A 24,396-nucleotide genomic window follows, 5' to 3' on the forward strand; every position below is an offset into this window, starting at 1 on the left:
CAGAGTCTCAAGTGTTGATTCTCGGCATCTGCCCTCCTTCTTTCATCCACATAGATTCTCCGGCTTTGATTTCAGAATCGCTCAGTCGCAGCTATCAACTCCATCCTCCAACACACACTTTTGTCCTGGGAGCATCTTCTTCCACTTTCTCATTTCCGAGAGATTCACCTTCCTACTTCAACACAAGAGTTTTGGTGATTGATTTGATGAAATGGAGACGCTTTGAGTACACGAACTGAGCTTAAGGTGCTCAATTCCTCGTTTAGATTCTGTCTCTGCTCACGAACTGAGCTTGAGAACATGAAAGGACAAGAACCTTCGTTGTGCTTCTTCGTCTTGCCTGAATTTACCAGTTCTGGTGGCTCCGCGGCGGCGATGGCTCACTCAAAAATTTACAGCTTAATTTATTACAGTTTACACATCACAGAGATAGAGAAAAAATGCTTATCTCTTTTCTGAGTTTTTAATCGCAAGTATGTGAGCTAGCCGAGGAGCCAAACTCCAAAGTGTGCGAGAGGTTACGATGTCTCATTGTTGGAACTTTTGATTGTTTAATGCCTCATTATTGGAATCATACTACGTCTTTTGGTGGAGAATAAACTTTGTTTCACATCTGGAGTTTATCTATATGAGTTTTGTGCTTATATTATTACGCTTTGCAGATGGACCACTTAAATCATGAATTTGTTTTTCGATCTTGTTTGAAAATACATTTGTACATGTGTACACCAATGAGATACACTCTTGTACATGTGTACAAATAAAAATTTTGTACACAACAACTCTTGTACACATGTACACACATATGAAAAGATAAAAAGTAAGAAATGTGTCATTTTTTAAGAAATCAAATAAAGTCTGCAGTTATACAGATACCTTTGCATACTCTGTACGCAATAACAAAGGTTTGAATAGAATTTTCACACTTATATGAGCTGTTGGAAAGAAGAAATATCAGTCATATTTTAGGAAATCGGAGACGTATTGCGGCTATAAACATACATATGCATATTATGCACACCTACATGTTTTCATGCCAAATAGCCATGCTTATTTCTTTCTGTCGCAAAAGCTTTGGGAACTGATGTTAGAATAATACTTACAGTTTTTCATTTCCAATAAAAGTAAACAGTTCATGCTCCGTCCAACTAGCTTGGATAGTAATGCGATAGTCTTTAAAATTTCACTCTAATTTTTCTTTTTTTTTGGAATGAGTATCAAATATATATATTCGCTTATGTGGTAAGGTTTGAAGATCACGAGATGGAAAAAAACTATCAAAAGCTTAGAGAAACAGAGATAAGTGCACAAGAACTATGTATCCATATCATTATGGACATTTCAGAAGATCAAAATTTTAAAGTATCCATGTGGACACTACAAAAGGTGTACAAGAACTATTGTATCCATATGGACACTCATATTCATCATCTCAGTGTACACTCACTGTTGTCCATATAGTTTTATACGAGCCACAAATTCATGTTACTAAATATTTAAAATTATTCTTATGGGAACTAAAAATAATCAAGGATGCTAAGTTATTCATGTACACACTACAAAAAGTCAGGAACTAAGATGTCCATATAGATTTTGTCCAAAAAGAGATGTCCATATGGACACTCATATCAAAGGCTTAGAGAAACAGAGATAAGTGCACAAGAACTATGTATCCATATCATTATGGACATTTTATCCATGTGGACACTACAAAAGGTGTACAAGAACTATTGTATCCATATGGACACTCATATTCATCATCTCAGTGTACACTGACTATTGTCCATATAGTTTTATACGAGCCACAAATTCATGTTATTAGATATTTAAAATTATTCTTACGGGAACTAAAAATAATCAAGAATGCTAAGTTATTCATGTACACACTACAAAAAGTCAGGAACTAAGATGTCCATATAGATTTTGTCCAAAAAGAGATGTCATATGGACACTCATATCCATGTTGTCGACATACATAATCTAATGTTATATTACTTTTTTATCAAAACCAGTAGAAGACAACAAGAGAATCTGCTCAAGCACCGTAAATGTCACTAGAACACCATCTCATTCGCTTATATAACGAACAAAAAACACTGAACCCCTTAAACTACAAACAAGAACACATCAAAGTGCAAATCACATCTTCAACTATGAAAGAATAAAAAAACAGCTCAAAAGGAGCAGATGTGGCTGTTAATTACATGGATAGATTATTGAGTGGCTCTTTTATAACACTTCAATTTTGGTGTGCTGCAACGGCTGATGCGTCATCTCGCTCTCTACCAATTACAAATGAAATTATTGGGCTCATCTCTTACTGAGTCGACTCAAGCTATATTCACCCCAAGTCGCCAGAATCACAACAAAAAAAGACAAATTAGTCATCAAGGGTAGTGAGTCGTTCTCAAGACACATTATACCAACCCAAGCACCTAACAAAATTTCTCTTAATCCGAGTCAGTGGAGCTTTCTTGATGACGAATCTGATCAAAGTGAAGTCGTTTTCGAACGGCCTTGTTGATCATGACTCGAGGAAATCGTCGAGTCTCGATTTCAACTTAGTCCAAGTCCAGACCATAGAAAAAGTTGCTCACTATCGAATCTCTCTTTGCCCATACGTTTCCGACGTGATGCCGTCTTAGCCCACTGTCTCTGTCGGCAGATCTCTTTGCCTCCGTCATAACTTTCTATAATTTTCTCAACAAAGTTTTGCCTTGATTACGGTGCAAAGATAAAAGAGGATATTGTTAAAAAATGAAACTACATATAATAAAGTTTAATTGATTTATTTTCCATAAAAATCATCCGAAGAAGTAAGAGAAAAAAGGACTCTTTCTCGTTTGGCTTTAACTAAGGACAAAAAGGTAAATAACCATGCAAAAACTACCTTGGTAGTTGAAAGTGATCTAAAGTGTAATAGAAACTTGGAAAGTGACCTGGGATGTTAAAAACTTTTCAAGTTCTGTAGGCCTATACAATACGACCTAGTTGAAAAAGATCCGACTTAATTTTTTCTAGTCATTTTTTTGATGACATCTCTATTTGCTTCTTAAAAGATTTATCGTCAGACTATAACCACATAAATTACCGAAATACAACATTTATAATCAGTCACCAATCAATTTTTTTTCTTAGGGTCAAGTACCAACCAAAATCTTGAAGTTGGTCAACTTTAATAACTTTTGAAAAGACATATCTACAAAGCTTGTACATTTGATTAATCTTTTTAATCAATTAATGTTATTTTTTATTTATAAGATGTATATTTTATATTATCATCTTAATCAATCAATAGTATTTTTTATAAAATTTAAGCCATTTGGTAATTTACATGTTTTAAAACTAAATATAAAATTATTTTTAAAAATAATATGTTGTTGGCTCAATTTAACTTCTTATTTTGAATATTATAACTTAGATCAGTTTGATGATTTATGATCAGTTTAATAATCATTTTATATATTAATTATATTTATGATTTTTGATTGGTTTAATGATTTATTTAAGTTATACTGTAATCGTAATGAGTTTTTCTTATGTTTAGATCCATTGGTACGGAGTAACACTAGCTAACATAATTAATAATTGGTTTTCATACATTAATATGCATAATAATTGAAGCATAAGAAATTAGTTAGTATTTTACTTTTATTTTCTATAAATTAGAAGTCATTTTGCAATTTATTTGTAACAGGATAAAATATAAAATGTTTATGTTATTTGAGATCATATCTATCAAAGGGAACCTTTAAAAAAAATATGTATAGATAAATAACTTTTTTGGGTGAAATTGTTTCCTTTGTTATATATATTGTGAAATTTGCTTCTTGAATTCACATCGTCTATATTTATTTTTATTTAAGATATTCCCATTTTATTTATATTTTGTGATGAAATATTAAAACAAAATTTAATTGTTAAGAAAAAGGAAATATAGCAGAAATTCTTAATAATGATATATGTGAGTATCTTTTATTTACGAAAGTTAATTATGTAATTAACTACTCTTAGAATTAAATTGATGATAACACATATGAAACCGAATTCTCGAATAATACTATAGGAATATTTTGTAATTTGATTTAAAGTTGGTAAACTTAAATTGTTGTGTGTGTGTTTTATTTAATGCCAAATTCAGATAAAATTTGTCCGCTTTGAATTTTTTTAAATCATTCTACATTAAATAGAGGAATATGGAAATTAAAATATTTAGACTATTTTACATTTAATAATATTAAACCATTTTACATTCAATAAATCATAAATATTATTTCCAAGATAAAGGATGATAATTTAATTCAGATATTTATAGGGGAATATGGCAATTCAGTGAAAAAGTCATGTAACAAGGGGTAGAGCTGGAAATAAACAGAGAAGACTGGTTTGTGTCCAATCTCTCTCTCTCCCTGATCATCAATCACTCCTTTAAATCACCATCAAAGAAATTCCAATTTTCTCGGATTTTCTTTCTAAATTTTAATTCTTACAATCCCTAAAACCCTAGCCCTCTTTCACGCAACTCAGCTCATAGCTCAAGCTCCTCTGTTCCTGTAAGTCTCAGATTATCTCATAAAGGTTTGAACTTTTCCCGGAAAAAAATAAACCAATCAGATAAAAAATCGAAATTTTGAATTTTTTTTTTCAATTATGATTCGAAGAAAACAGTTCCAGATCGATGATTTAGATTGCTTGTTGAGAATTTCTAAACCAGGAAAGCCAAATTCAACTTAGAAATAAACCTATTTGTTTTAAAAACCTTTGTTTCAAACAAATCAAGCAAGAGAAGCTTGACACCTGTTTCATCTAGAGTCCAGCGATCTGCATAGAATCCAGAACACTACTACATCAATAAATTTAATTTAACTTATCTTCTTGTTGGTAACTATGAAACAACAACTCAACTTATAATATTTCTTTACATAATTAGAAACACACTCAAATATTTATGTACAGATTGAACTCGATTTCTGCATCCTTTGTCTTGTTATCTTTGAAGTCTCCAATGATACTCGCTTCAGCCGAAAGTTGATGTCTTCATATCAATTAACTAGCTTAATTATTTTTATCTTAGCTTCTGATTCTCCTTGTAGCAGTTCTTTGATTATTTCTCACTTTAATTATCCTTTTTCACCATCATCAGAGTGTTACTAAAGATCATCACTTCAAACCCGTTTCATCAAAATCGTCTTTTTAAAAAAAATAAATTAATATGTCAGATCTAAAAAGTGTAGATCATAAATTCCAAATCAGAATAACTGATGTATCTTAAATAAGTACATAAATGAAAGTCATCTCTTAGTAAAGTATGTAGATAAGGATATAACATAAGCATATACGAGTGTATATATATATATATATCTAGAGATTTGTTCTTCTGATGAGATTGTTTATTTGGTTTTATTTCATCTTCTTATTGCAGGCCTGAGATTGTTTCAGACAGTGATTTTGATGACTCTGCTGAAACACAGCTGCTGCAGACAAGCTTAAACGAAGCCGTATCTACTGACTTTGATGGTGAAATATCAAAAACCCTAATTTAATTCATTTTATTTATTTTTCCTTGATTTTTCCTCTGAGGGTTTTAATCATCAATGCTTACACAGTACAGTGGGTAAAACTTCAAATTCCCAAACTTTTTACTCCTTTAAATCCCAAGAAAACCCACACACACAAAAATAAATAAACCCTTTAGAATTTTAAATTTTGAGGGGAACCAAAAAAAAAAAAGCCCTAAATGCTTATAGAGAAGAAGCTTAGGAATGAGATTATTAGAGATGATGAAATGATCGGAGATCTGATGAAGAACAACAACAATGGAGACGTCGTGGATAACAACAACAACAACAACCGGTTAAGCCGGTGGCATCACAACTCCTCAAGGATCATTAGGGTTTCGAGAGCTTCCGGCGGCAAAGATCGACACAGCAAAGTCTGGACTTCCAAAGGCCCACGTGACCGGCGTGTCCGGTTATCAGTCTCCACCGCTCTTCAGTTCTACGATCTTCAAGACCGGTTAGGTCTCGATCAGCCCAGCAAAGCCGTCGAATGGCTAATCAAAGCTGCTGAAGATTCCATCTCCGAGCTCCCTTCGCTCAACAACACGAATTTTCCGATGAACAATGACGACGACAATCAGATTCCGACAGGAACTGTTGCTGCTAATTCGTTGTCTAAATCGGCTTGTAGTAGCAATTCGGACACGAGCAAGAACTCTTCTGGTCTGTCTCTCTCGAGATCGGAGCTGAGGGATAAAGCTAGAGAACGAGCTAGAGAGAGAACAGCGAAAGAGACCAAGGAGAGAGACCACCACAGTACTACTACTACTACTTCGTTTACCGATCTGTTAAATTCCGGTTCGGATCCGGTTAACGCAAACCGGCAATGGATGGCTCCTTCTTCTTCGTCGCCTCCTCCTCCTATGGAGTATTTCAGCTCGGGTTTGATTCTCGGGTCGGGTCAAACCCATTTCCCGATCCAAACAAACTCTCCTCACCCTTTCTCTTCGTCGTCACCTCATCAAGAGTTTTCCTTCGTTCCCGACCAACTGATGTCTCCGGCAGGAGCCAGCGGCTTCAATCTCGACTTCAACATGTCGACGACAACCTCCACCGCCGGAGCGTTCAGTGGTTTCAACAGGGGGACCCTTCAGTCCAATTCAACAAATCATCAGCATCATCAGTCTTTTCTAGCTAATCTCCAGAGGTTTCCATCATCAGAAGGTGGTGGTGGTGGAGGTCCACAGTTCTTGTTCGGTACCGGTGCACTGCCTGCAGAGAATCACCACCTGCATCATCACAACAACCATCACCAGTTTCAGCTTTACTATGAGAATGGACGCAGAAACTCAGACCACAAGGGCAACGGCAAGAACTGATGATGCTATTACCCATTTGCATCTTTTTCTTTATTTGTTTTTTTTTTGCTTTATTCATCACCCAACTGTCAATCTTCTTCTTGGTTTATCTTCTGATAATCTTCCTTATTGTGTGTTAAATCTGTTTAGGGGTTTCCCTTTTTTGTTTAATGGTCCAATTTGGAAATCTTTTTGAATTGGGTTTTGTAATGTTGTATTTGTGATAATATCATTTTGTTTCTGGAATATTACTGTATTATTTTTTTGTATGAATTTTTTTATTTCTTTAGTTAATTGTTATAGTACTAAGATACTGTTTCTTGGTATTCATGAACAAGTATAGGGGTCAAGGTAATAGGGCGAGCCTTTTAAGAATACTAGATTGAATCAAATCAAATATCAGAAGAAGAAAAATACGGAAATTAAATGGAGAGACAGCAAACTTATAATTAAAATGAAAATATAAAAGTTTCATTGATAAGAAGAAAAATAGTTATGATCAATAACTGAAACTGAAAATTTAGGGCAATGCCCATTATGTATTGAAGAGAGTGGAAATTAAAATGATTTGTCTCCTGTTGTGATCTCTGTTTGGTTCCCTTCTTCCTTAGCATCTCTCATGTCTTTCTTTCTGTCTCTCTCTATACGTATTGTTTCATATCTATCTACATAGGAGTATAATATGATATATCTTCCCCCCTTTAGACAGTCGTTGTCTTCAACAATGGCTATTCCCAAATTTTCATATTTTTTTGTTACGATCTGTTTTTATTATTTATTCTTTTAACTTTTTGTTTCATGGGCTACTTGATCTTCTTCTGCACCCACATGGCTAACCCATCTTTTAGGGTACTAGACAAACTATTATTAAATTCATTCTTTTAGTTGTTTATTTATTTTAGGATGCTTTCAACTTTCTTGTGGTTTTGGGATTAAAGTAAAGTTGGTGTACTTGTGTTTCATGCCATGGGTTTCATGTGTTCTGAGGACTTTTTCATGTTTACAGAAAATAAAAAGGATTCTTTCAACTAATTTTATACAATTTTCTTTAATTACATTTAAAATTTTGATGATAAATGGCAAAATCCTATCATTTTTGGAATTCGAAAATAATTCTATAATCTTCGAATCAACACTTGTTTACTGCAAGATATTGTGTACTCGATTTTGCTTCGTTCGTGAGTATTAGGTATATCTTGGTGTTTCGAGTTCCAATGTTCGATATCGTCTCTGATCATCATCTTTAACGCACACTTTTCGAATTAATTACTCTTTTCTGCATCTTCTGTATGAAGAGAGTCAAATGGTCCATATCATTTATTATGATAAGTTTTTGTCACATTTATAATGATTAAAAGTTTGAGACAAAAATATCGTTTAAAGTCAATGGACCATATTTACAAATGAAAAATGATAGAATGAAGACAACAAAATGATCCTTCTGAGAGTTATATCGAACGTTTTTTTCCGAATGGATCACAAGCCAGTTCCAAACCAAAAGATAACTAAAAACACTAGTTCTAGACTTCTAGAAACTAGTCGTATGTAATTTAATTATCTTGAAACTGCTTTTCTTGACGTGAATTGTTATTTAGACAGGAAAATTAGAACTTAGCCCAATTGAGACTAACTTACGTCCTAAAAAGCCAAACTGTTTGTTTATATAATACCCGCGTGATGTTCCCTACGGTACTAGATGATTCAGACATGTTTGTTTTTTTCGACTGGGAATGCTCCTTTAATTTCTCACCTATTTAGAACAGGTGATTTTTTGTCTCCAACTATCGTTTGTGTTAAAATTTGAAATTTCCTCTAAACAATTTGTTCTTCAATGGGAAAAGGAAATTCAGACCAAATTTGTACGTGGAAGTGGTGCTAACATTTACATATCACCACCACACCATAATCATAAATGTCTTTACTTTCGTTGTGGTGTTTTCTGAGAGGTAAGCTACTACCTTCCACTCGGTGTAATTTTTCGATGCAGTGATGCTACACAACTGATTATCACTTTTTAGGATGGCCATTTGTTTAAATGGGTTGGAATATAGGACATGAGAAGCTAAGTGCCTGATAAAATTTTTGGTATAAGAGAACCCGAGACTGATAATGGAAAGATAATTGAAAGGAATGTGAAGAAAGAGGGTTTACAATGCAAAATCGAGTTCAGTCAATTCAAAATAAAACATGGTGGCTGTTTTTATTTTGCTAACCCGAATTTCTGTTAGTACTATAATAGGAAACAAAATCAACTGCCACCATGTTACAACTTGCACCTTACAAGGGTAACAATTAATAATGATCACTGCCAGGCCCGCCACCATGTTACTAGAGTAAAAACTAATAATTTATCTTTTTATTAGTAAAAAAATAGTTATGGTGTTTCGTAATTATTTATATCATGAACTAAAATAATCAGTGTTTTGTCCTCAAATATTTGTAGCTATTTCAGCCGCAGTGAATCCACAGCTGTTGAAAAAAAATATACTAAAAAGCAATTGGCCTTTAAAATACGGATAAAAGTTTTACAATGATAATGGACTTAAGGCCCAACATCCCTTTCCCCTGCCCCTACAGACGAGACGTGACAATCTCCGTTTCGTCTTTTTTCCGACAATCGTCTCAGCTGCGGATCGACGCCGTAGATTATTAAATCCCCCGAGTCCTCGTATCTGAAGCCCATCATCTTTTAGGTATCTTCTGGTCTTGATTCGTGTTAGTTGATGGACTCTGTAAGTGTTTATGAAGTGGTATGGCCGTGTGGTGATCATGATTAGCTCTCAAAAGTTTGGTTATTTGCATTCGTAAGATTCAAAGTTTAGAGCTTTAACTGTTCTTTCTTGTGTTTAAAGTATATATACAAAAAACCAAAGAACCTGTTGTGGGAAATGGAACAAGAAGAAGCAGAGAGAAGCACCACCACTGTTGCTGCATCAACCTCTGAAGGTTCGGGTTTAGATCCGATAGCACGAGTGAGGAGGCTCTTGTTCCGCCAGATGCTCGTTGGAATCGAAGACGGGAGATTCTTCCTTGGCAGTTTCCACTGCATTGACAAACAAGGGAACATACTTCTCCAAGACGCCGTGGAGTATCGCAGCGTAAGAAGATCGTCGTCTCCTTCGCCTACCGAACAGCGTTGTCTTGGTATGATCCTTATCCCTGCCTCTTGCAGGACCTCCTGCCATGTCGATTGCTCTGTCGAGGAACAGCTTTCGTTGATCCAGCTTAAAGAGTAGAGAGAGTCTCGAGAGATTGCGTCAACAAAACACTAGTCTTTTATTATGGATTTTGATCTCTTCGATCATTATGCATAAAAAGAAGAAAAAAATGTATTCCATGTCATTGTATGTTTCACATACATGCATAAGAAACCCTTTTGGAAATGTTTTTGTATTTACATTTAGAAGACAAAAAGGTCTTAAACTTTACAAATTGTATTATCAACAACAATATGAAAAAAAAAAATTCAAAGTATGTGTTCTTCAGAACCTGTCTCTGTAAGCTGTTCCATATACAATGAGGGTACGGTACTGTTCGTTAATAACTGTGTCAATGGGTATGGGCAAAGCTATCATCTGAAGACATACCGGTCCCTGTGACACAAACAGTTTCTTACTCGAAGTCAGAAAAAACAGAGGATCCAAGAGCAGAGTTATCTCTATGTTCATAGATTAGTGAAAAAAAAGCTCTCTGCCTAACCCACATAATTCGGTGAAGGTAACTCTCTCTGCCCAACCCACCTAATTGGGTTGATGTCAGCATCAGTGTAACATATGATATATACAAAGACTCTTCTAACTCTTACCCCTATTGCCAAAGTGTTTTTATATCCGCATTGTGATTTTAAATTGTATTGATTTATCAGTACCGTTAACCGGGTTAAACTTGAGGTGGTTATGTGGGCTGAGATCATACCCCATATGATATGAGACCTTTGTCGTTGACTGTAAGAAGTAGGAATATTTGCGTTCATGCATGCACTGACACTGTTCAGGATTTGCAGAAACTTAGCTGCATCATTGTAAAAGATTGACTATAAAATTAGAAAATTAGCTGTCTTACTTTGGGACTATAAGATATAGCAGTGGTATTAAAAAAATAACAGAGACGTACCTAATTTTGTGACTATCGAGATCTCTATATCAGGAATATTCAATCAACATTTTGTTATTTTCTATTTTTATTCTCCTTATAGTTTTCTTCGCCACCTACTCAAGAACACCAACCAAGCCGCCCTCTCTCGCTCTAGGTAAGCTCTCTGTAAGCTTTTCTGATTTTTTTGTGAAAGATCTTGTGATTTTAGAATCCATATCGGTTATGTTTTCGGTTTGATTATGTGATCGCTTACTGTACTATTGTAGTTCACTCACTCAGTCATTGTTCTTGTTTTTGATTCTTGTAAATTCTTGAAAATGATTTTTTGATGATGTGAATATGAAAGAGATGTTTTAATTCGACGCAGAAATTTTATAAAAAGATGGAGATAACGAACGTGATGGAATACGAGAAGATAGCAAAGGAGAAACTACCAAAGATGGTTTATGATTACTATGCATCTGGTGCAGAGGATCAGTGGACTCTTCAGGAGAATCGTAACGCCTTCTCCAGGATTCTGTAAGGAGTCTTATTTTTTTATTTTAATTGTTTTAAAGTATATTAATTGGTTTGGTTGTGTGTTGATTTAAAAAAAAAAACAGATTTAGGCCTAGGATTCTGATCGATGTAAGCAAGATTGATGTGAGCACGACTGTTTTAGGGTTTAACATATCTATGCCAATCATGGTTGCTCCTACTGCTATGCAGAAAATGGCTCACCCTGATGGTATGTCCTTTTATTAGAGTTATGCCTTGTCAAGAAGGAGATGTATGTTTTGTCTTAAGAGTAATGGCTCTATGTGAATGAAATGTCTTATTGTCCTTGCAGGTGAGCTTGCAACCGCTAGAGCTACTTCAGCTGCTGGAACGATCATGGTTTTGATTCTAACTCTCTCTCACACACACCTTTTTTGCATTCATTTTTTGTGTCCTTTGATATTTTTCTTTACAGGCTGTCTCGTTTTGTTTCCAACTGTCTAAGTACTGTTTGATATGTTTTCAGACTTTGTCTTCATGGGCGACGTCTAGTGTTGAGGAAGTTGCTTCCACAGGACCTGGGATTCGCTTTTTCCAACTCTATGTAAGCATTCACAAGACATTTCATGTATTTATTTTCTCGGTTATGTTTTTTTGGCTTGAGTTAGGCTATTGATTCAGGTCTATAAGGATAGAAACGTGGTTAGGCAGCTTGTGAAACGAGCTGAAGAAGCTGGTTTCAAAGCGATTGCTCTTACTGTTGATACCCCTAGGCTTGGACGCAGAGAATCCGACATCAAAAACAGGTGATGAAACTTCCTCCACCATCATATTTCATATATATAAACCAATTTGTGAGATCTTTTGCTTCTTCTCCTGATGGATATTATCTTTTGCAGATTCGCGCTTCCTAGAGGTCTGACCTTGAAGAACTTCGAAGGGTTGGATCTTGGGAAAATAGACAAAGTCAGTTTGGCTACAAATGATGAATACATTTGAAATCCAAAATGCTTAATACTTATATATCTTTTTGTGTTTCTGTTGATAATTGCAGACCGATGACTCAGGGCTAGCTTCATATGTTGCGGGTCAAGTTGATCAATCACTTAGCTGGAAGGTTTGAAATATGTAAACAAGTTTTATTCAGTTTGATAACTATTTTGTATCCAGAAACCTAATAGTTTCTTTTCCGTATGCTTTCTTCTTCTTATAGGATATAAAGTGGCTTCAGTCTATCACAAGCTTGCCAATTCTTGTCAAAGGTGTTATTACAGCTGAGGATGGTAATACATTGCATCAAACCTTATTCTTAAAGTTAAGAACTTTTCTTTTTGATCATTTGAAAAATTTGGCAGCAAGAATCGCGGTTGAGTATGGAGCTGCAGGAATTATAGTTTCTAACCATGGAGCTCGTCAGCTTGATTATGTCCCTGCAACTATAATGGCTCTTGAAGAGGTTTACATCTCAGCATTTTAACTATAAAGCCTTCATCCTTTTTTTTTCTTTTTTTATTCTTGTGTTATGAAAATTTGAATACAATCTGACTGAGCAAATTTCAAAAATGGCAGGTGGTTAAAGCGGTGGAGGGTCGTTTACCGGTGTTTCTTGACGGTGGAGTTCGCCGTGGAACTGATGTCTTTAAAGCATTGGCTCTTGGAGCTTCAGGTGTCTTTGTAAGTTCATCCATATCACACACTCTTTTAGCTCTTGTAGTTTCCTCTGTTTTATCCTTATTACTACTTTTTCACATCCCATTGCTATAGCATATGCCTACTTTTTGAACTAACAATTACGTGTTGAATATTAGGTTGGGAGGCCTAGCTTGTTCTCGCTTGCAGCGAATGGAGAGGCGGGAGTGAGGAAGATGCTGCAGATGCTAAGAGACGAGTTTGAGCTGACAATGGCACTAAGTGGCTGCCGCTCCCTGAGAGAGATCAGTCGGAACCACATCAAGACCGATTGGGACTTTCCTCATTACCTCCCGGCCAAGCTATAAGGGGATATCTTATTCACTTCTTTTCTATAGTCATCAAACAAAATGAAACGAGATATGAATGTTTGAATTACGATTCAATAATGTACTCTTCCCCATCCAACTTTTACAGTAGGAAAATTTCCATTTGAATAAAACAAAAATTGCGTACGAATATTAAGTGATAGTATCTAATAGGCGTGGGCTATTCCAAATCTTATGTCTTTAATTTCCCGATCGATTTATTTTTAGCATAGCACAACGATACTGACGTGTGTGAGAAGCAAGAGTGTTGAAGACTTTCATCCTATATTATTTTGGAGAATAAAAATTGGGCGATTCTCGTGATTAAACATTTTTTCAAATTTTTGTCACAAAAAGTCTCTTAAGTAAGAAAATAACCAAAATATTTTATTTAACAGGTAAAAAATTATTATATCTTAGATATATGTAAGAAGAAGTTTCAAAATGCATGATCAAATTGTATATAATCATAACTTAGTAAATGACAGTTGGAGATCACCCACACATACATATGCTTCACAAACATTTAAAAAGAGAAGATGGTGCTCATCTGGTGACTGTTTCGACATAGCGTTTACTTGACCCACTTGTGTATGAAAGGAGAGAAGATATGTCCAATCACCAATCCGCAGATCACACCAGGTACATAGGCAATCACAGCTGCTTTCCAACTAATCACTTGTTCTTTCGGCTCCGACAAATCCTCTGCTTCTTGTTGTGGTGGTGGAAGACTCGGGACGTGATGAGTTTCTCCACATATATCTTCGAGACCGAAGAGCTTGGGATTGCCAATGAATGCAGAACAATTTTGTCTTTGAAACTGCGTACCTCGCGGTATTGGACCTTGGAGATTGTTGTGGGAGAAGTTTATGACCGACAAGAAAGAGAGGCTGCCTAAATTTACAGGAATCTGACCCGACAGCTGATTCCGAGATAGGTCTAGTGCTTCAAGGCTAATCAGATTTGCCAGAGATTGAGGTATATCGCTTGTGAATGCATTACCTGACAAGTTGAGAAGACGCAATCCTTTCAACAATCCAACGGATGTGGGGATCTCACCAGAAAACTCGTTTCCTGAAAAGTCGATAGCTCTGAAGTCGGTCCGGATCAGCTCAAATAACATATAAACTCCTTTGTTCACCATTTCCATCGAAATATGGTAGGGGTAACCATCTTCCATGTATCCTTCACCATATTCGGTTAACATGGTCATTTCAGGCCAGTTGGCAAAGTAGAAAGGCGGCAAAGTTCCGTTGAAATTATTACGCGATATATCGATGATTTTTAGACTTTGAAACCCAACGGACACGTGAGGATGATACAACGGACCGTAGAAATCGTTTGATCCTATGATCAGTACATTTAATAACACCAGTGGGCCTAGCCAAGATGGAAACTTGTCCTTGATTCTGTTGTTTTGCACGTTTAAAATCAGCAAAGAAATGCAGTGGATCAATGATTCCGGAAGCTTTCCTTCTAGCTGGTTGTTGCTTACGTCAAATGAAACCAACTCGGTAGCATCGACAAATACATCCGGAAGAACTCCACTGAGGTTGTTGTTTTGCAGATTCAGCCCTTTAAAACCAATAATTGTATTCCCCAAACACTGAGGGATGAAGCCGCTGAAGTTATTGTTGGACAAATCAAGATTTAAACGCGTTAACGGATTAACATTGCAGATCCAATGGGGTAATGGGCCTTGGAAAGAATTCGAACTAAAATCCAACGTTTGTGTAAGGAGGTCCAAATCGAAAAGGTCAAGCGATTTTCCAAAACTGGTGAAAGAGTTGTCAGAAACCAACAACATCAACACGCCCCCAAACCAACTCGGTATTTCACCTTCCAGTTTATTGTTGGAAAGATAAAGCCTCTTCAGATTGTCGGAATTTGAGAATATCGGGGTCGGGACCGGCCCACTTAGACTGTTGTGGCTTACGTCTAGAATATGGAGGTTATGAAAACTCGATATGGATTTTGGGATAGGCCCATCGAATTTGTTTTGAGCAAGGTATAGAGTTCCGAGCTGAGAGGATAATGAAGATATGTTTTTAAATTCTATAGGTCCTTTAAACCGGTTTCCCTCCAGATTAACTGAACTCAGCGAAGGGATCGTGAACAAGGATGTAGGAAAGGGTCCTGAGAATGAGTTTCCACTCACGTCGAGATACTCCAAGTTGTGGAATCCACTCATGTCGGAAGGAAACGTGGATTTGAATTGATTGTTGCCGATGCCTAAAATAGACAAACTGGTGGTTAAATTTAGTAGTGGAAAAGGGAATTTACCGGTGAATTGGTTGTGTGAGATATCAAAAGTGGACAGTTTGATAAAGTTGGCAAATGAAGCGGGAGTATATCCACCAAACTTGTTATAACCAAGACTTATGTATTCTAGTAGGGTTAGGTTTCTGATTGAAACTAGAACTTCACCTACTAAATCGTTACGCCAAAGGTCGAGACGAGTTAGAGAAGAGAGGTTTCCCACCGAAGCAGCCGGAAGTTCGCCTACTAAACCATTGTACGAAAGGTCAAGATTTGTGAGACGAGAGAGGTTTCGTAACGAAGAAGGAATCTCTCCGTAGAGACCGCAATTTTGTAGAGTTAGGCTGCTAAGATGCTGAAGTTTGAAAAGACCACTGTTTGGTTTCAAACTATTGTTCAGAGGGGTGAATTTAAGGTCAAGTGAAATCACTTTGCCTGATTTATCATGGCACGTTACACCCTCCCAAGAACAGCAATCACTACTCTTGTTCCATGAACTTAAAAGTGGAGTTGAGTAGGATTTATTTACCAGACACTCGTGTTTGAACTCCAGAAGAGCATCCCTCTGATCATGACCGCAAGGAGAAGCAAAAGTGTGTGGAATGAGGAAAGCCAAGAAGAAGAAGAAATACAAGGTAACAATGCCAGAAAAGCAATAAGATCGATTTGAAATCGTCATTTATCTTTTTTTTTCTCTCTTTCTTTAGTGTTTGTGTGGAAAATGACAATTTTTTTTTAATGAGTACGGCTTAAAATGCAGCTCTTCTAATAAAGAAAAGAAAAGAAAAAAAACTCGGTTTAATTGGCTTGACTTTAGCAAGTCTTGCGTCAAGTCGTCGGTTAAGCTTTGATTTTGCCAAATCTTCCAAACTGCACCAGTGACATGTGTCCACGCTTTTCCACATAAACCGAATATTACGACAAAGAAGTTCTCCAAATGATCAGTCAAAAGCGATTGCAACATTCCGCATACTAAGCAAAACGTAGGAAGTTTCAGCTAAACATAAAAAGATAACAGATAGCAGGCCAAATCTTGGCACAAAAAGAGACGAAAGTAACCTTTCTAGATGATGCTAAGCAGCACAGAACAAAGCATACAGAAAATACTTTTTAGACAAGGATAAAAGATCATACACTGAAACAAACACTAAAACGATACAAGTAACGAAACGTGTGAACATTTTGTTGCAAATTGATAAGCTTGACCAACTGTATTTCTATAAGAAGAGAATGAACATGAAGGCATATGAATAAAACAGGTATTTGACTGAGCAGTCAGCAAAGAAAGACTTTCGGAGTCCATTCTGTTGTGATGAAGATCAGATATTACAGGATCATTAATAAAGAAGTTTCAGTCGTTTGGATTAAGTTGATAAGAGACTGAGAGAAGAATATGTAGCTCAAACTCTGTCACAAACTTCCACAGCCAATATGCAAATAACAATTAGTCATGAATATTTAATATAATTTCATAATAATAAAGAAAAGTTTAACGACTGGAGATGGTTACCACTTACCACTTTACCAGGTGGGTCTCCCATTGGTCGGCCGAAGAGTGAACCAGTGCCCTCGTTAGTAACTTAGTAACATTTGGGCTTGCTGCTTACACATAAAGGTTTTAAAGCCCATTATAGAAGAGCTAATCGAACAATCTGTGCGTCGCGATTCTCGTCTTATTTTGGAGTCACTGATTGCTCCATTGTAGGTTTCAACTTTCACAGTTTCACGTATAGAATATATTGACTGAATTGATTTTATTAGATGGTATAATACAGTATATATACTGAGCGTGATTGAGTACTCTACATCACGCTCATATCTTTTACATACTGCCCGAGATTTTGATAAATCCAACTTTTTGAGATTATTTAGCGGCTGGATGTATAAACAAAAAAAATAACAGAGAGATGAACATTATATAAAGCAAAGAGAAGATATACATCATATTTAGTGTTCCAAAAAAAAAAAATACATCATATTAATGTAGAAACCTTAAATAGAGGATATAAATACATACTCCCTCTATTTCATAGTAAATGTCACTCTGAGCTCATTTTCTTGTTACACACAAAGAGTGTCACTTTACAATTCTAATATAAATTATACTAAATTTCACCTGAAAATTAATTGCAAACTGCATTGATTTTATAAATAATTTTATTTATCTAAAATACTATTGGTCAAAGAGGTATAATTAATTACAACTTATATATATTTCGATAATTTTTTTAATCTATGTGAAAAATGTCACAACGATACTCTTTAAAAAACGGAGGGAGTAGTATTCATCGTATTTAATGTACAAACCTTAAATCGTCATTCGTGACAAAAAAGAAAAAACCTTAAATCGTCATGTACGACACGTGCTAGCCAGCTCCCAACAGAGTAGGCAGATCAGGTCCTTTTATCCCCTAGCAGGTCGGTGTCTAAGATCTTACTTTTTTTTTTTTGGTAAAATGACTATGTTGAACCAAAAAAAAAAAGGTAAAATGACTATTGGGAGATCTACTAACATAGATATCAATATTTTTGCTGTCAGTTACCACACAAGAAGCTAAGAGAATTTTTAGGAAAAAAAAAACAAAGAAGCTAAGAGAATAAACTGCGTTCCAATTTACTATTCCAATCTTATATCTTTAAGGTCCTAATAAATTGGAACTGGATTTAATTAGCACTAAAAGTCCACTTAAGAGACGGGCTGGTACGACCTATATCTACGATCCATCAATTATATCCAACTATTTCTTTAAGGGTTACTTCGAAGTTTGAGATAGCGAGTTCCAAACCTACCAGACCGAGAACTTCTTGGATATGAGCAAAAAAGTGATGACACTGATAAAAACAAAATGCTTCCTTCAACCCCCCCCCCCCCCATATATATAGTTACTTCATCAGGTTAGATGATTTTCACTACTCTATTATCCTATACCCAATTCAATTTCCCCCCGAATAAAACTTTTAATATCTGTTATACAGTCAGAATAGATTTTATTATTTTTCTTTCAATAACAGTTTCGAGACGTTTCTGATTTGTAACTATATATGTATGAAACGGAACAGTACCGATGAACTTAATATATGGTTGGCCTTCACGACTATTTGTTTTGGATGACGACCATTGAAGCGATAACAACAATTTAATTTGGTCCAAATAATTTGGATGAAAACGAAAAATGTTACAACGTGGTTGCATTAACCATGCAACGTTTGTAAACAACATGAGGTCCATGACATCACCATCATACATTCATCTGACAATCCCACCGTTTGCATCCGTATATTTAGATACATAGCGAGTTACACTTACACGCTTTTACAATATACTAGTGACTGTATAATACTATCTGTCGATACATGATTCGCAGGTGGCTTCACTTAATACCACGAATTTCTTGCCCATCATATATAATGTTCAAAATCTATGGATTATTTCAACAGTCTTTTTTGCTGGTTTTGGGTGTTTATACGTACGAGAAATCTACATTCGATTTAAGATCGTCATTTCTGCTGTTTCGTCATTGCGCTAGTCATCTCTTATAGTGATACAGCTAAGTTTTTATATTTCTATTCATATAAGAGTCAACTCATGCATGAACGCAAATGATCCTAGTCAGGAGGAACCATATAAATATTAGGAGTTTATATTTACATAATAAGATAAAAGAAATTCTTTGTAGATGGATTAAATTTCTATCACCAAACACGACACTCCATTATTTAGCAACTTAACACCGCTACTATGTTTATCATTTTCTTTATTGTAATTCGAAAACGGGATTTAGTTCTTATAGCTACTTTATGGTAGTTAACTATGGCATACATCATAAAATTGCGGAATTTGTGACATCTCCGTCGCTGAAAGAACATATTAGTTACTTATAAGTTACATGTCAACGATAAGTTTTAAAAGCCACAGAATCGCATATCCGCAGAGTAATTTTCATATCGCATATTAGCATCAATCACATCCCATGCAACCAGTATTTGTATGATGAAAATGCATGCAGCTGGTTTTTCTTTCTTGTTTCTTAATATTTGCATCAATCACATCACATGCAACCAGTATTTGTATGATGAAAATGCAGCTGGTTTTTCTTTCTTTGTTTCTTAACATTTGCAATTTTTTTTTCTTTTGTTTCATATGTTTATTCTGAATATCACGTCCAGACAAAAAGGCAATATACAATCTCACCATTCGTTATAAAACTGGTACAAATTGTTAGAATTTCAACCTATAACTAACTTTTCAAATCATTAAGAAGTACAGTAATTATTATGATTGATCCACGAGTTCACTTGAATCCACAAATGTACCATGAAACCCGTACGGTACTCTAGACGGTAGTTTAATCGTAGCTTCAAGCGTTAAATTAACGGCGTTAATAATCTGAAGTTCGGACGTCTCTTTCTCTTCGTCGTGAACGTGAGTGAAAATGTAGCCGTCATCTTCATTTTCTCCTCCGTTACCGTCAACTGAGCCACCAGGCAAGAAAAACGGTTCTCCACCGTACTTCTCGCCGCCGTAAATGTACTTTTCGATTTCACCGGTGAAAAGATCAACCTTGGCGAAACCGGAAACTTTTGGCCAAGGATCAGCGATAGCCAGAAACGCGAACCGGGTTTTTCTACCTAACCGGTTCCGGTTAACCATACCGATTTCTAAATTAACCTCGTCATCCAGCAACGCGCGCCGCGTGGCTTCACGCGTCCTGAGGTTTATCCTGATCTCTGTCAAGACGCTTCTCAAGCTCTCGTCTCTCTCGTTGAAGATTGAATCCGCCGGCGACATGCACGACCCGATCACCACCACTTCCTCCGTCTCCGGCGATTCCCACGCGTTCCAGAGGTGGAAACAGAACGTCTCCGGCGAATTCACCCAGATCACCTCGGAAGCCTCCGTCGCGTCTTTCGGCATTATCCCCAACCGCGAAACCTTTTGGCCGTCGAAAATCACCGGCGAGTTTCCGGCGATCATCTCCCCTAGCTTAAACACGACTTGCTGATCCGGAATCACCACGAAATTCTCCGTTATGGCGAAATCGTGAATCATCGTCGGAGTATCGAGCGGGATCTCAAGCTCCGGTGACTTGACGCCGTCCGGCGAGAATCTGAAATATTTCAGGTAAGGCTTTTTCACGACGTCGTAGCTTAGCGCGTGGAGCTCCTTTGTGACCGGGTCGAGTTTCGGGTGGGCGATCATCGATGATTTTAACTGGCCGTCGAAATCGTAACGGCCAACGGTTTGGAGATCGCCGGTTTGAGTTAATTTTAATTGGTACGGTAGATCGTCTTCTGACATTGCCAAAAGCCGGTTATTGAAGTAAACCAAACCGGCGTTAGCTACCCCGACGCCGTTTCGGTTGTCCACGAGACCGCAAAGCCCACGTGCGTAAAATAGCATCAGACGTGCGATTCCCGAGTGTCCGTGAAGCTCGCCGATTGCTTTCGGAAAAACCGGTCGACCCAATCGTTTTTCTTGAATCAATCTCTCGGTTTCAGTAAACCGGCACGCGTAGCTCGCTGAACCGTTGGTTATTTTAACGGCGTGAACCATTCCGTCTCCGTCGAATAAATGATGGCCAGCGATAGGCTCGAACATCGGGTTCGCGCCGTTACGTACGTAAACTCCGTCAATGCACTCAGGGATTGTTCCTTCAACGTCGAGACACTCTCGGACGGGAGACTCCGGTACCGGAAAATAATTCCCGGCGATTTGAATACGTGGATCGGCGGTTTTGGGAAGAGGAGTGTCTTGCTCACGTGAGATCAACGCGCGCTCAGCCGCATCGATCGCAATCGCCGCGGCTTTCTGGAAGATGTTTAGCCGGAGAGGATTATGCTGCGGTGGCGTCGCGGTGGTTCTGGGTGTAAATGAAGGCCGTTTTAAGGGTAATTCCGTTACGTCGATATGCACAGTGCATTTAATCTTCGGTTGTCGTTTGATAGGCCTAAAGCCTATATCAATATGGGCCTGAGGCCATGTTTGATAAGAACCACTCATCGACATTGTAAGCAGAGAAACCATGGTATTTTGAGAAACTGGCTGTGTATATCTTGTTTCTGGTCTGAAGACTGAGAGCGAGAGGGAGAGAGAATAGAGAGAGGAGATGAAAAGAAAGTTCGATGATAAGAAAAATGAAGAAAGAGAAACTATATATAGAGTTGGGTAAGAGAGACAGACAGAGTAATCTCTATATTACTAGTTTATAAGTACATTTAGAAAACGATATGAACCAGCCTTGTATTTTTTTTTTTTTTTTTTTGAACAAAACCAGCCTTGTATTACATGAAAACCCATAGAAAACAAATTAATAAATAATTTTGATGTATTATGGTTAAAAGTGGGAAGTCATTAAGACAAATTTCTTATCAGGATACAAATCTTTTTTGATATCATATTAAGAAAATAATCTTTTTCTTCAAAAAATTCTTTGCATTGTGTCAAATTTCCTTATTTATTAACTAGTATCAAAATAAATTGAAATTTTTGAATTTTTTATAAGCAGTAACTTACAAATTGAATATCAAATTGTGCTCGTAAAATAAGGTATTGTTGTACAAAAGAAATCAAGTAAGGTATTAAGAGATTTTTCTATAAATATTTGAAGATTGCTAAACATATTGCATATCTCTTAATAAATTATTTTTGTCTTCTATATTTAATAATACTAAACCATTAGATAGATTTTAAATAAAAAAATTATTACTATTAATTTTCCAGATATCCTTCACCTATGCCAATAGATACGTTAAATCAACTTGTTGATACGGTAAAAATATATATTATTACTAAATAATAGCCACAATAATTAGAACCAAAAAAATCAAAGGCATTCTTAACATTAATTTTGTTATACCGTAGTTGTAGTAATGGAAAATAAAATTTGTTCATCAACGATTTTGGCGTCATTCAACCTTAATACATTGATAAAATATAATAAGCTTTCTTGTACAGTAAAAATTAATAATTTTTTGAACAATAATTAATAAACTTTCTTATTAAATTAATGTTTCATGGATTAATCATAGTATGATCAGTGGACTACAGTCAACACACAGGGATCAAATGGGAGTAAAACAGTGGAATTAAAATCTGTTGTAAAAATTCTAGGCTTTCCATGGTGAGATGGAAGGACTACTATGGGCAATAGTATGCTTAAGAGAACTGCAAGTTACACTATACATATAAGAATAGATTACTCAAATTTGGTGCATGGTTTGAATCCACGTGCAAACTTTTTTTTGTAGGAGACGAGAAACAATAGTTATATTTTTTCTGATGTAAATGAGACCCGGTCAGAGTAAACGTCTCTTCAAAACAATGTCTTACCTTCGACGTTCACTGATAAAAGAATATACAGTTTATTTTTCTTCTAATTAACATGTTCCTAAGATCATTAGATAGGGTTCTTAGCGCTACATTATCCCCTTTATACAAGACATAGGAGGTGTATTCAGTCAAAATTTTAATTAATTTGATTTCCAATGAATTTTTTTAAGGTGAATTTAAAAACCAGGTGTGATTTTTTTCGAATCATTCTAGAATTTTATCTAAAACAATAAGATTTTTATTTTTATTTTTATAACTAAAAAATATTTTCAAACACTTTAGACACACTTAAAATGATTTTTAATTTAAATTTTATTCAATATATCGGATTTAATAGTTGTATTACTTTATAGTAGATTACGATGTTATGTTGCTTCATATGAAAGTATTAACTAAACTAGATTTTGATATACGCTTCGAAACACACAATTTTCCTTTGGATTATAAATAAATTTGGATATGAATTAATGTTTAAAGTTTGTTGTATATTATTATGTTAAAAAGTCGTATTATATCGGATAATAAATTTTGTTTAGATTTATATAATTTATTAATTAGTTTATTTGATGTCTATAAAATCTTATATATGTAAATATTGCATGGATATTTTACCCAGACCCGAAACACATAACCGATTGGATTTTTTACCTATTGGATATTTTTGACTCACGTATATGTTCGAGTTTCAGTATCAAAGTAACCAATTTTTGGGCGTATAATGTATATTTGGGTTTTTCATATATGCTTTCAGTATTACAGATATTTTTTAGGAAAATCAAATTTTTAAAAAATATATTTTAAGTATTCGGATAAAACTTTGGATAATTTTTTGGTTCTTAGGCTAAGATTCGGAAAACAATCCAAGTATTTTTGGATTTTCTTTTATTTTCATGTATTTTTCGTGTTTCGACTTTTCATGTAGTTTGAATATTTTTGGGAAATATATGAAACGAACCCGACCCGTCACGTACCCAAATACATGTATTTTACATGTACTTGAATTATGGATTCGAATTGACCTGGATCCAAAATGAACCAACCTAAATTTAAACTGATTTAAAAAAAATACTTAATTGGATCTAAATGTCTAAAACGAAGAAATCAGGCTTGAAATGAAACAATTTGTATATAACCCGAGGAACCGAATGCCCGAATCCAATTTCTCTCATTATATTTTTGTGCGTTTTATAAGAGTATATTTGTTGAGCTAGTGATATTTAAATTTAGTTGAAAGATATTTGCTAATTTAATAGCATAGATTTGCAGTGTTTTTACTTTTTGTTAACAAAAAACAAAAATAAATATTTGTAATTTTAATAATTTTTAAACTTATCAGAAATAACAAAATGTTATTGTTAATACTTTCTATAAAATTAATGTAA

The 24,396-nt window shown here is 35.5% G+C and overlaps 5 protein-coding genes across 7 annotated transcripts; 3 read left to right on the forward strand and 2 right to left on the reverse strand.

Moving 5' to 3' along the window:
- The first annotated feature begins 4,395 nt into the window (after positions 1–4,395).
- LOC108835751 (transcription factor TCP2) lies at positions 4,396–7,150 on the forward strand. Of its 2 annotated transcripts, none has more exons than XM_057006958.1 (2): positions 4,396–4,553; positions 5,423–7,150. In XM_057006958.1, the coding sequence occupies exon 2, from the start codon at positions 5,738–5,740 to the stop codon at positions 6,875–6,877; it is 1,140 nt and encodes a 379-aa protein (XP_056862938.1). In that variant the 5' UTR covers positions 4,396–4,553; positions 5,423–5,737; the 3' UTR covers positions 6,878–7,150. The 2 variants fall into 2 exon arrangements, with proteins under 2 accessions (XP_056862938.1, XP_056862939.1); XM_057006959.1 differs by having other exon boundaries at positions 4,423–4,578.
- Positions 7,151–9,285: 2,135 nt separating this feature from the next.
- On the forward strand, positions 9,286–10,330 carry LOC108851898 (uncharacterized). Of its 2 annotated transcripts, none has more exons than XM_018625373.2 (2): positions 9,286–9,606; positions 9,709–10,330. In XM_018625373.2, exons 1-2 carry the CDS (start codon positions 9,580–9,582, stop codon positions 10,090–10,092), a joined length of 411 nt encoding a protein of 136 aa, XP_018480875.1. In that variant the 5' UTR covers positions 9,286–9,579; the 3' UTR covers positions 10,093–10,330. The 2 variants fall into 2 exon arrangements, with proteins under 2 accessions (XP_018480875.1, XP_018480876.1); XM_018625374.2 differs by having other exon boundaries at positions 9,296–9,549.
- A 715-nt stretch (positions 10,331–11,045) lies between these two features.
- On the forward strand, positions 11,046–13,576 carry LOC130510476 (glycolate oxidase 3). Its single transcript, XM_057006815.1, has 12 exons — positions 11,046–11,105; positions 11,319–11,470; positions 11,554–11,678; positions 11,781–11,827; positions 11,955–12,032; positions 12,110–12,234; positions 12,328–12,394; positions 12,483–12,545; positions 12,642–12,711; positions 12,784–12,884; positions 12,998–13,102; positions 13,237–13,576. The coding sequence occupies exons 2-12, from the start codon at positions 11,334–11,336 to the stop codon at positions 13,423–13,425; spliced, it is 1,107 nt and encodes a 368-aa protein (XP_056862795.1). The 5' UTR covers positions 11,046–11,105; positions 11,319–11,333; the 3' UTR covers positions 13,426–13,576.
- Positions 13,577–13,867: 291 nt separating this feature from the next.
- LOC108854195 (receptor-like protein 30) lies at positions 13,868–16,408 on the reverse strand. The gene has a single exon (XM_018627703.2). It carries the CDS (start codon positions 16,361–16,363, stop codon positions 14,000–14,002), a length of 2,364 nt encoding a protein of 787 aa, XP_018483205.2. The 5' UTR covers positions 16,364–16,408; the 3' UTR covers positions 13,868–13,999.
- Positions 16,409–19,912: 3,504 nt separating this feature from the next.
- On the reverse strand, positions 19,913–21,783 carry LOC130510671 (9-cis-epoxycarotenoid dioxygenase NCED2, chloroplastic-like). Its single transcript, XM_057007213.1, has one exon. It carries the CDS (start codon positions 21,707–21,709, stop codon positions 19,958–19,960), a length of 1,752 nt encoding a protein of 583 aa, XP_056863193.1. The 5' UTR covers positions 21,710–21,783; the 3' UTR covers positions 19,913–19,957.
- Between the last annotated feature and the right edge of the window lie 2,613 nt (positions 21,784–24,396).

Source organism: Raphanus sativus, chromosome 4 (genome assembly GCF_000801105.2).
Source record: "Raphanus sativus cultivar WK10039 chromosome 4, ASM80110v3, whole genome shotgun sequence".
Classification (NCBI taxonomy): domain Eukaryota; kingdom Viridiplantae; phylum Streptophyta; class Magnoliopsida; order Brassicales; family Brassicaceae; genus Raphanus; species Raphanus sativus.

What these genes read in the sequence shown, in the direction of transcription:
- LOC108835751 (XM_057006958.1), top strand. Translation starts at nt 5,738, where the DNA reads ATGCTTATAGAGAAGAAGCTTAGGAATGAGATTATTAGAGATGATGAA.
- LOC108851898 (XM_018625373.2), top strand. Translation starts at nt 9,580, where the DNA reads ATGGACTCTGTAAGTGTTTATGAAGTG. An exon ending in CTGTAAGTGTTTATGAAGTG is followed by an intron (nt 9,607 to 9,708) that starts GTATGGCCGTGT and finishes TTGTGTTTAAAG; the next exon opens with TATATATACAAAAAACCAAA.
- LOC130510476 (XM_057006815.1), top strand. Translation starts at nt 11,334, where the DNA reads ATGGAGATAACGAACGTGATGGAATACGAGAAGATAGCAAAGGAGAAA. An exon ending in GAATCCGACATCAAAAACAG is followed by an intron (nt 12,235 to 12,327) that starts GTGATGAAACTT and finishes TATCTTTTGCAG; the next exon opens with ATTCGCGCTTCCTAGAGGTC. An exon ending in ATCTTGGGAAAATAGACAAA is followed by an intron (nt 12,395 to 12,482) that starts GTCAGTTTGGCT and finishes TGATAATTGCAG; the next exon opens with ACCGATGACTCAGGGCTAGC.
- LOC108854195 (XM_018627703.2), bottom strand. Translation starts at nt 16,363, where the DNA reads ATGACGATTTCAAATCGATCTTATTGCTTTTCTGGCATTGTTACCTTG.
- LOC130510671 (XM_057007213.1), bottom strand. Translation starts at nt 21,709, where the DNA reads ATGGTTTCTCTGCTTACAATGTCGATGAGTGGTTCTTATCAAACATGG.